At 45.2% G+C, this 10,000-nt stretch overlaps 5 protein-coding genes across 5 annotated transcripts in view; all 5 read left to right on the forward strand.

The window, feature by feature from the left end:
• The first annotated feature begins 248 nt into the window (after positions 1-248).
• On the forward strand, positions 249-1,058 carry LOC137655475 (golgin subfamily A member 6-like protein 25). The gene is made up of 2 exons (XM_068389372.1): positions 249-584; positions 669-1,058. The coding sequence occupies exons 1-2, from the start codon at positions 249-251 to the stop codon at positions 1,056-1,058; spliced, it is 726 nt and encodes a 241-aa protein (XP_068245473.1).
• Positions 1,059-3,186: 2,128 nt separating this feature from the next.
• Positions 3,187-3,996, forward strand: LOC137655476 (golgin subfamily A member 6-like protein 25). Its single transcript, XM_068389373.1, has 2 exons — positions 3,187-3,522; positions 3,607-3,996. Exons 1-2 carry the CDS (start codon positions 3,187-3,189, stop codon positions 3,994-3,996), a joined length of 726 nt encoding a protein of 241 aa, XP_068245474.1.
• Positions 3,997-4,908: 912 nt separating this feature from the next.
• On the forward strand, positions 4,909-6,633 carry LOC137655477 (golgin subfamily A member 6-like protein 25). The gene is made up of 3 exons (XM_068389374.1): positions 4,909-5,160; positions 5,596-5,832; positions 6,169-6,633. Exons 1-3 carry the CDS (start codon positions 4,909-4,911, stop codon positions 6,631-6,633), a joined length of 954 nt encoding a protein of 317 aa, XP_068245475.1.
• Positions 6,634-7,720: 1,087 nt separating this feature from the next.
• On the forward strand, positions 7,721-8,152 carry LOC137655478 (golgin subfamily A member 6-like protein 25). Its single transcript, XM_068389375.1, has one exon. It carries the CDS (start codon positions 7,721-7,723, stop codon positions 8,150-8,152), a length of 432 nt encoding a protein of 143 aa, XP_068245476.1.
• A 1,416-nt stretch (positions 8,153-9,568) lies between these two features.
• Positions 9,569-10,000, forward strand: part of LOC137655479 (golgin subfamily A member 6-like protein 25) — a 908-nt gene continuing 476 nt past the window's right edge. The window contains exon 1 of the mRNA XM_068389376.1: positions 9,569-9,693. Within this exon, the coding sequence (XP_068245477.1) occupies positions 9,569-9,693 (125 nt within the window). The remainder of the gene's footprint in view (positions 9,694-10,000) is intronic.

Below are 10,000 nucleotides of genomic sequence, written 5' to 3' on the forward strand. Positions count from 1 at the left end.
ACTAACAAGAAGCTGTGGTCTGAGTTCGAACGAGGAAAGGTGACTAACAAGAAGCTGTGGTCTGATTCCAACGAGTAAAGATGACTAACAAGAAGCTGTGGTCTGAGTTCGAACGAGGAAAGGTGACTAACAAGAAGCTGTGGTCTGAGTTCGAACGAGGAAAGGTGACTAACAAGAAGCTGTGGTATGAGTTCAAACGAAGAAAGGTGACTAACAAGAAGCTGTGGTATGAGTTCGAACGAGGAAAGATGACTAACAAGAAGCTGTGGTATGAGTTCGAACGAGGAAAGGTGACTAACAAGAAGCTGTGGTATGAGTTTGAACGAGGAAAGATGACTAACAAGAAGCTGTGGTCTGAGTTCGAACGAGGACAAGAGACTAAGAAGAAGCTGTGGTATGAGTTCGAACGAGGGAAGGAGACTAACAAGAAGCTGTGGTATGAGTTCGAACGAGGAAAGGTGACTAACAAGAAGCTGTGGTCTGAGTTCGAACGAGGAAAGGAGACTAAGAAGAAGCTGTGGTCTAAGTTCGAACGAGGAAAGGTGACTAACAAGAAGCTGTGGTCTGAGTTCGAACGAGGAAAGGTGACTAACAAGAAGCTGTGGTATGAGTTCGAACGAGGAAAGATGACTAACAAGAAGCTGTGGTATGAGTTCGAACGAGGAAAGGTGACTAACAAGAAGCTGTGGTATGAGTTTGAACGAGGAAAGATGACTAACAAGAAGCTGTGGTCTGAGTTCGAACGAGGACAGGAGACTAAGAAGAAGCTGTGGTATGAGTTCGAACGAGGGAAGGAGACTAACAAGAAGCTGTGGTATGAGTTCGAACGAGGAAAGGTGACTAACAAGAAGCTGTGGTCTGAGTTCGAACGAGGAAAGGAGACTAAGAAGAAGCTGTGGTCTAAGTTCGAACGAGGAAAGGTGACTAACAAGAAGCTGTGGTCTGAGTTCGAACGAGGAAAGGTGACTAACAAGAAGCGGTGGTATGAGTTCGAACGAAGAAAGGTGACTAACAAGAAGCTGTGGTATGAGTTCGAACGAGGAAAGGAGACTAAGTAGAAGCTGTGGTCTAAGTTCGAACGAAGAAAGGTGACTAACAAGAAGCTGTGGTATGAGTTCGAACGAAGAAAGGTGACTAACAAGAAGCTGTGGTCTGAGTTCGAACGAGGAAAGGAGACTAAGAAGAAGCTGTGGTCTGAGTTCGAACGAGGAAAGGTGACTAACAAGAAGCTGTGGTCTGAGTTCGAACGAGGATAGATGACTAACAAGAAGCTGTAGTCTGAGTTCGAACGAGGAAAGGTGACTAACAAGAAGCTGTGGTATGAGTTCGAACGAGGAAAGATGACTAACAAGAAGCTGTGGTCTGAGTTCGAACGAGGAAAGGTGACTAACAAGAAGCTGTGGTCTGAGTTCGAACGAGGAAAGGTGACTAAGAAGAAGCTGTGGTATGAGTTCGAACGAAGAAAGGTGACTATCAAGAAGCTGTGGTATGAGTTCGAACGAGGAAAGATGACTAACAAGAAGCTGTGGTATGAGTTCGAACGAGGAAAGATGACTAACAAGAAGCTGTGGTATGAGTTCGAACGAGGAAAGGAGACTAAGAAGAAGCTGTGGTATGAGTTCGAACGAGGGAAGGAGACTAACAAAAAGCTGTGGTATGAGTTCAAACGAGGAAAGGTGACTAACAAGAAGCTATGGTATGAGTTCGAACGAGGAAAGGACACTAACAAAAAGCTGTGGTATGAGTTCGAACGAGGAAATGAGACTAACAAGAAGCTGTGGTATGAGTTCGAACAAGGAAAGGTGACTAACAAGAAGCTGTGGTATGAGTTCGAACGAGGAAAGGTGACTAACAAGAAGCTGTGGTATAAGTTCGAACGAGGAAAGGAGACTAACAAGAAGCTGTGGTCTAAGTTCGAATGAGGAAAGGAGACTAACAAGAAGCTGTGGTATGAGTTCGAACGAGGAAAGGTGACTAACAAGAAGCTGTGGTATGAGTTCGAACGAGGAAAGATGACTAACAAGAAGCTGTGGTCTAAGTTCGAACGAGGAAAGGTGACTAACAAGAAGCTGTCGTCTGAGTTCGAACGAGGAAAGGTGACTAACAAGAAGCTGTGGTGTGAGTTCGAACGAGGAAAGGTGACTAGCAAGAAGCTGTGGTATGAGTTCGAACGAGGAAAGGAGACTAAGAAGAAGCTGTGGTCTAAGTTCGAACGAGGAAAGGTGACTAACAAGAAGCTGTGGTCTGAGTTCGAACGAGGAAAGGTGACTAGCAAGAAGCTGTGGTATGAGTTCGAACGAGGAAAGGTGACTAAGAAGAAGCTGTGGTCTAAGTTCGAACGAGGAAAGGTGACTAACAAGAAGCTGTGGTCTAAGTTCGAACGAGGAAAGGTGACTAACAAGAAGCTGTGGTATGAGTTCGAACGAGGAAAGGTGACTAACAAGAAGCTGTGGTCTGAGTTCGAACGAAGAAAGATGACTAACAAGAAGATGTGGTCTGAGTTCGAACGAGGAAATGTGACTAACAAGAGGCTGTGGTCTGAGTTCGAACGAGGAAAGGTGACTAACAAGAAGCTGTGGTCTGAGTTCGAACGAGGAAGGTGACTAATAAGAAGCTGTTGTCTGAGTTAGAACGAGGAAAGGTGACTAACAAGAAGCTGTGGTCTGAGTTCGAACGAGGAAAGGTGACGAACAAGAAGCTGTAGTCTGAGTTCGAGCGAGGAAAGGTGACTAACAAGAAGCTGTGGTCTGAGTTCGAACGAAGAAAGGAGACTAACAAGAAGATGTGGTCTTAGTTCGAACGAGGAAAGGTGACTAACAAGAAGCTGTGGTCTGAGTTCGAACGAGGAAAGGTGACTAACAAGAAGCTGTGGTATGAGTTCGAACGAAGAAAGGTGACTAACAAGAAGCTGTGGTACGAGTTCGAACGAGGAAAGATGACTAACAAGAAGCTGTGGTCTGAGTTCGAACGAGGAAAGGTGACTAACAAGAAGCTGTGGTCTGATTCCAACGAGTAAAGATGACTAACAAGAAGCTGTGGTCTGAGTTCGAACGAGGAAAGGTGACTAACAAGAAGCTGTGGTCTGAGTTCGAACGAGGAAAGGTGACTAACAAGAAGCTGTGGTATGAGTTCAAACGAAGAAAGGTGACTAACAAGAAGCTGTGGTATGAGTTCGAACGAGGAAAGATGACTAACAAGAAGCTGTGGTATGAGTTCGAACGAGGAAAGGTGACTAACAAGAAGCTGTGGTATGAGTTTGAACGAGGAAAGATGACTAACAAGAAGCTGTGGTCTGAGTTCGAACGAGGACAAGAGACTAAGAAGAAGCTGTGGTATGAGTTCGAACGAGGGAAGGAGACTAACAAGAAGCTGTGGTATGAGTTCGAACGAGGAAAGGTGACTAACAAGAAGCTGTGGTCTGAGTTCGAACGAGGAAAGGAGACTAAGAAGAAGCTGTGGTCTAAGTTCGAACGAGGAAAGGTGACTAACAAGAAGCTGTGGTCTGAGTTCGAACGAGGAAAGGTGACTAACAAGAAGCTGTGGTATGAGTTCGAACGAGGAAAGATGACTAACAAGAAGCTGTGGTATGAGTTCGAACGAGGAAAGGTGACTAACAAGAAGCTGTGGTATGAGTTTGAACGAGGAAAGATGACTAACAAGAAGCTGTGGTCTGAGTTCGAACGAGGACAGGAGACTAAGAAGAAGCTGTGGTATGAGTTCGAACGAGGGAAGGAGACTAACAAGAAGCTGTGGTATGAGTTCGAACGAGGAAAGGTGACTAACAAGAAGCTGTGGTCTGAGTTCGAACGAGGAAAGGAGACTAAGAAGAAGCTGTGGTCTAAGTTCGAACGAGGAAAGGTGACTAACAAGAAGCTGTGGTCTGAGTTCGAACGAGGAAAGGTGACTAACAAGAAGCTGTGGTATGAGTTCGAACGAAGAAAGGTGACTAACAAGAAGCTGTGGTATGAGTTCGAACGAGGAAAGGAGACTAAGTAGAAGCTGTGGTCTAAGTTCGAACGAAGAAAGGTGACTAACAAGAAGCTGTGGTATGAGTTCGAACGAAGAAAGGTGACTAACAAGAAGCTGTGGTCTGAGTTCGAACGAGGAAAGGAGACTAAGAAGAAGCTGTGGTCTGAGTTCGAACGAGGAAAGGTGACTAACAAGAAGCTGTGGTCTGAGTTCGAACGAGGATAGATGACTAACAAGAAGCTGTGGTCTGAGTTCGAACGAGGAAAGGTGACTAACAAGAAGCTGTGGTATGAGTTCGAACGAGGAAAGATGACTAACAAGAAGCTGTGGTCTGAGTTCGAACGAGGAAAGGTGACTAAGAAGAAGCTGTGGTATGAGTTCGAACGAAGAAAGGTGACTATCAAGAAGCTGTGGTATGAGTTCGAACGAGGAAAGATGACTAACAAGAAGCTGTGGTATGAGTTCGAACGAGGAAAGATGACTAACAAGAAGCTGTGGTATGAGTTCGAACGAGGAAAGGAGACTAAGAAGAAGCTGTGGTATGAGTTCGAACGAGGGAAGGAGACTAACAAAAAGCTGTGGTATGAGTTCAAACGAGGAAAGGTGACTAACAAGAAGCTATGGTATGAGTTCGAACGAGGAAAGGAGACTAACAAAAAGCTGTGGTATGAGTTCGAACGAGGAAAGGAGACTAACAAGAAGCTGTGGTATGAGTTCGAACGAGGAAAGGTGACTAACAAGAAGCTGTGGTATGAGTTCGAACGAGGAAAGGTGACTAACAAGAAGCTGTGGTATAAGTTCGAACGAGGAAAGGAGACTAACAAGAAGCTGTGGTCTAAGTTCGAATGAGGAAAGGAGACTAACAAGAAGCTGTGGTATGAGTTCGAACGAGGAAAGGTGACTAACAAGAAGCTGTGGTATGAGTTCGAACGAGGAAAGATGACTAAAAAGAAGCTGTGGTCTAAGTTCGAACGAGGAAAGGTGACTAACAAGAAGCTGTCGTCTGAGTTCGAACGAGGAAAGGTGACTAACAAGAAGCTGTGGTGTGAGTTCGAACGAGGAAAGGTGACTAGCAAGAAGCTGTGGTATGAGTTCGAACGAGGAAAGGAGACTAAGAAGAAGCTGTGGTCTAAGTTCGAACGAAGAAAGGTGACTAACAAGAAGCTGTGGTATGAGTTCGAACGAAGAAAGGTGACTAACAAGAAGCTGTGGTCTGAGTTCGAACGAGGAAAGGAGACTAAGAAGAAGCTGTGGTCTGAGTTCGAACGAGGAAAGGTGACTAACAAGAAGCTGTGGTCTGAGTTCGAACGAGGATAGATGACTAACAAGAAGCTGTGGTCTGAGTTCGAACGAGGAAAGGTGACTAACAAGAAGCTGTGGTATGAGTTCGAACGAGGAAAGATGACTAACAAGAAGCTGTGGTCTGAGTTCGAACGAGGAAAGGTGACTAACAAGAAGCTGTGGTCTGAGTTCGAACGAGGAAAGGTGACTAAGAAGAAGCTGTGGTATGAGTTCGAACGAAGAAAGGTGACTATCAAGAAGCTGTGGTATGAGTTCGAACGAGGAAAGATGACTAACAAGAAGCTGTGGTATGAGTTCGAACGAGGAAAGATGACTAACAAGAAGCTGTGGTATGAGTTCGAACGAGGAAAGGAGACTAAGAAGAAGCTGTGGTATGAGTTCGAACGAGGGAAGGAGACTAACAAAAAGCTGTGGTATGAGTTCAAACGAGGAAAGGTGACTAACAAGAAGCTATGGTATGAGTTCGAACGAGGAAAGGAGACTCACAAAAAGCTGTGGTATGAGTTCGAACGAGGAAAGGAGACTAACAAGAAGCTGTGGTATGAGTTCGAACGAGGAAAGGTGACTAACAAGAAGCTGTGGTATGAGTTCGAACGAGGAAAGGTGACTAACAAGAAGCTGTGGTATAAGTTCGAACGAGGAAAGGAGACTAACAAGAAGCTGTGGTCTAAGTTCGAATGAGGAAAGGAGACTAACAAGAAGCTGTGGTATGAGTTCGAACGAGGAAAGGTGACTAACAAGAAGCTGTGGTATGAGTTCGAACGAGGAAAGATGACTAACAAGAAGCTGTGGTCTAAGTTCGAACGAGGAAAGGTGACTAACAAGAAGCTGTCGTCTGAGTTCGAACGAGGAAAGGTGACTAACAAGAAGCTGTGGTGTGAGTTCGAACGAGGAAAGGTGACTAGCAAGAAGCTGTGGTATGAGTTCGAACGAGGAAAGGAGACTAAGAAGAAGCTGTGGTCTAAGTTCGAACGAGGAAAGGTGACTAACAAGAAGCTGTGGTCTGAGTTCGAACGAGGAAAGGTGACTAGCAAGAAGCTGTGGTATGAGTTCGAACGAGGAAAGGAGACTAAGAAGAAACTGTGGTCTAAGTTCGAACGAGGAAAGGTGACTAACAAGAAGCTGTGGTCTAAGTTCGAACGAGGAAAGGTGACTAACAAGAAGCTGTGGTATGAGTTCGAACGAGGAAAGGTGACTAACAAGAAGCTGTGGTCTGAGTTCGAACGAAGAAAGATGACTAACAAGAAGATGCGGTCTGAGTTCGAACGAGGAAATGTGACTAACAAGAGGCTGTGGTCTGAGTTCGAACGAGGAAAGGTGACTAACAAGAAGCTGTGGTCTGAGTTCGAACGAGGAAGGTGACTAATAAGAAGCTGTTGTCTGAGTTAGAACGAGGAAAGGTGACTAACAAGAAGCTGTGGTCTGAGTTCGAACGAGGAAAGGTGACGAACAAGAAGCTGTGGTCTGAGTTCGAGCGAGGAAAGGTGACTAACAAGAAGCTGTGGTCTGAGTTCGAACGAAGAAAGGAGACTAACAAGAAGATGTGGTCTGAGTTCGAACGAGGAAAGGTGACTAACAAGAAGCTGTGGTCTGAGTTCGAACGAGGAAAGGTGACTAACAAGAAGCTGTGGTATGAGTTCGAACGAAGAAAGGTGACTAACAAGAAGCTGTGGTATGAGTTCGAACGAGGAAAGATGACTAACAAGAAGCTGTGGTCTAAGTTCGAACGAGGAAAGGTGACTAACAAGAAGCTCTGGTCTGATTCCAACGAGTAAAGATGACTAACAAGAAGCTGTGGTCTGAGTTTGAACGAGGAAAGGTGACTAACAAGAAGCTGTGGTCTGAGTTCGAACGAGGAAAGGTGACTAACAAGAAGCTGTGGTATGAGTTCAAACGAAGAAAGGTGACTAACAAGAAGCTGTGGTATGAGTTCGAACGAGGAAAGATGACTAACAAGAAGCTGTGGTATGAGTTCGAACGAGGAAAGGTGACTAACAAGAAGCTGTGGTATGAGTTTGAACGAGGAAAGATGACTAACAAGAAGCTGTGGTCTGAGTTCGAACGAGGACAGGAGACTAAGAAGAAGCTGTGGTATGAGTTCGAACGAGGGAAGGAGACTAACAAGAAGCTGTGGTATGAGTTCGAACGAGGAAAGGTGACTAACAAGAAGCTGTGGTCTGAGTTCGAACGAGGAAAGGAGACTAAGAAGAAGCTGTGGTATGAGTTCGAACGAGGGAAGGAGACTAACAAGAAGCTGTGGTATGAGTTCGAACGAGGAAAGGTGAATAACAAGAAGCTGTGGTCTGAGTTCGAACGAGGAAAGGAGACTAAGAAGAAGCTGTGGTCTAAGTTCGAACGAGGAAAGGTGACTAACAAGAAGCTGTGGTCTGAGTTCGAACGAGGAAAGGTGACTAACAAGAAGCTGTGGTATGAGTTCGAACGAGGAAAGATGACTAACAAGAAGCTCTGGTATGAGTTCGAACGAGGAAAGGTGACTAACAAGAAGCTGTGGTATGAGTTTGAACGAGGAAAGATGACTAACAAGAAGCTGTGGTCTGAGTTCGAACGAGGACAGGAGACTAAGAAGAAGCTGTGGTATGAGTTCGAACGAGGGAAGGAGACTAACAAGAAGCTGTGGTATGAGTTCGAACGAGGAAAGGTGACTAACAAGAAGCTGTGGTCTGAGTTCGAACGAGGAAAGGAGACTAAGAAGAAGCTGTGGTCTAAGTTCGAACGAGGAAAGGTGACTAACAAGAAGCTGTGGTCTGAGTTCGAACGAGGAAAGGTGACTAACAAGAAGCTGTGGTATGAGTTCGAACGAAGAAAGGTGACTAACAAGAAGCTGTGGTATGAGTTCGAACGAGGAAAGGAGACTAAGTAGAAGCTTTGGTCTAAGTTCGAACGAAGAAAGGTGACTAACAAGAAGCTGTGGTATGAGTTCGAACGAAGAAAGGTGACTAACAAGAAGCTGTGGTCTGAGTTCGAACGAGGAAAGGAGACTAAGAAGAAGCTGTGGTCTGAGTTCGAACGAGGAAAGGTGACTAACAAGAAGCTGTGGTCTGAGTTCGAACGAGGATAGATGACTAACAAGAAGCTGTGGTCTGAGTTTGAACGAGGAAAGGTGACTAACAAGAAGCTGTGGTATGAGTTCGAACGAGGAAAGATGACTAAAAAGAAGCTGTGGTCTGAGTTCGAACGAGGAAAGGTGACTAACAAGAAGCTGTGGTCTGAGTTCGAACGAGGAAAGGTGACTAAGAAGAAGCTGTGGTATGAGTTCGAACGAAGAAAGGTGACTATCAAGAAGCTGTGGTATGAGTTCGAACGAGGAAAGATGACTAACAAGAAGCTGTGGTATGAGTTCGAACGAGGAAAGATGACTAACAAGAAGCTGTGGTATGAGTTCGAACGAGGAAAGGAGACTAAGAAGAAGCTGTGGTATGAGTTCGAACGAGGGAAGGAGACTAACAAAAAGCTGTGGTATGAGTTCAAACGAGGAAAGGTGACTAACAAGAAGCTATGGTATGAGTTCGAACGAGGAAAGGAGACTAACAAAAAGCTGTGGTATGAGTTCGAACGAGGAAAGGAGACTAACAAGAAGCTGTGGTATGAGTTCGAACGAGGAAAGGTGACTAACAAGAAGCTGTGGTATGAGTTCGAACGAGGAAAGGTGACTAACAAGAAGCTGTGGTATAAGTTCGAACGAGGAAAGGAGACTAACAAGAAGCTGTGGTCTAAGTTCGAACGAGGAAAGGAGACTAACAAGAAGCTGTGGTATGAGTTCGAACGAGGAAAGGTGACTAACAAGAAGCTGTGGTATGAGTTCGAACGAGGAAAGATGACTAACAAGAAGCTGTGGTCTAAGTTCGAACGAGGAAAGGTGACTAACAAGAAGCTGTCGTCTGAGTTCGAACGAGGAAAGGTGACTAACAAGAAGCTGTGGTGTGAGTTCGAACGAGGAAAGGTGACTAGCAAGAAGCTGTGGTATGAGTTCGAACGAGGAAAGGAGACTAAGAAGAAGCTGTGGTCTAAGTTCGAACGAGGAAAGGTGACTAACAAGAAGCTGTGGTGTGAGTTCGAACGAGGAAAGGTGACTAGCAAGAAGCTGTGGTATGAGTTCGAACGAGGAAAGGAGAATAAGAAGAAGCTGTGGTCTAAGTTCGAACGAGGAAAGGTGACTAACAAGAAGCTGTGGTCTAAGTTCGAACGAGGAAAGGTGACTAACAAGAAGCTGTGGTATGAGTTCGAACGAGGAAAGGTGACTAACAAGAAGCTGTGGTCTGAGTTCGAACGAAGAAAGATGACTAACAAGAAGATGTGGTCTGAGTTCGAACGAGGAAATGTGACTAACAAGAGGCTGTGGTCTGAGTTCGAACGAGGAAAGGTGACTAACAAGAAGCTGGGGTCTGAGTTCGAACGAGGAAGGTGACTAACAAGAAGCTGTTGTCTGAGTTAGAACGAGGAAAGGTGACTAACAAGAAGCTGTGGTCTGAGTTCGAACGAGGAAAGGTGACGAACAAGAAGCTGTGGTCTGAGTTCAAACGAGGAAAGGTGACTAACAAGAAGCTGTGGTCTGAGTTCGAACGAAGAAAGGAGACTAACAAGAAGATGTGGTCTGAGTTCGAACGAGGAAAGGTGACTAACAAGAAGCTGTGGTCTGAGTTCGAACGAGGAAAGGTGACTAACAAGAAGCTGTGGTCTGAGTTCGAACGAGGAAAGTTGACTAACAAGA

This window comes from Palaemon carinicauda, chromosome 16 (genome assembly GCF_036898095.1).
Source record: "Palaemon carinicauda isolate YSFRI2023 chromosome 16, ASM3689809v2, whole genome shotgun sequence".
Taxonomy (NCBI): Eukaryota; Metazoa; Arthropoda; class Malacostraca; order Decapoda; family Palaemonidae; genus Palaemon; species Palaemon carinicauda.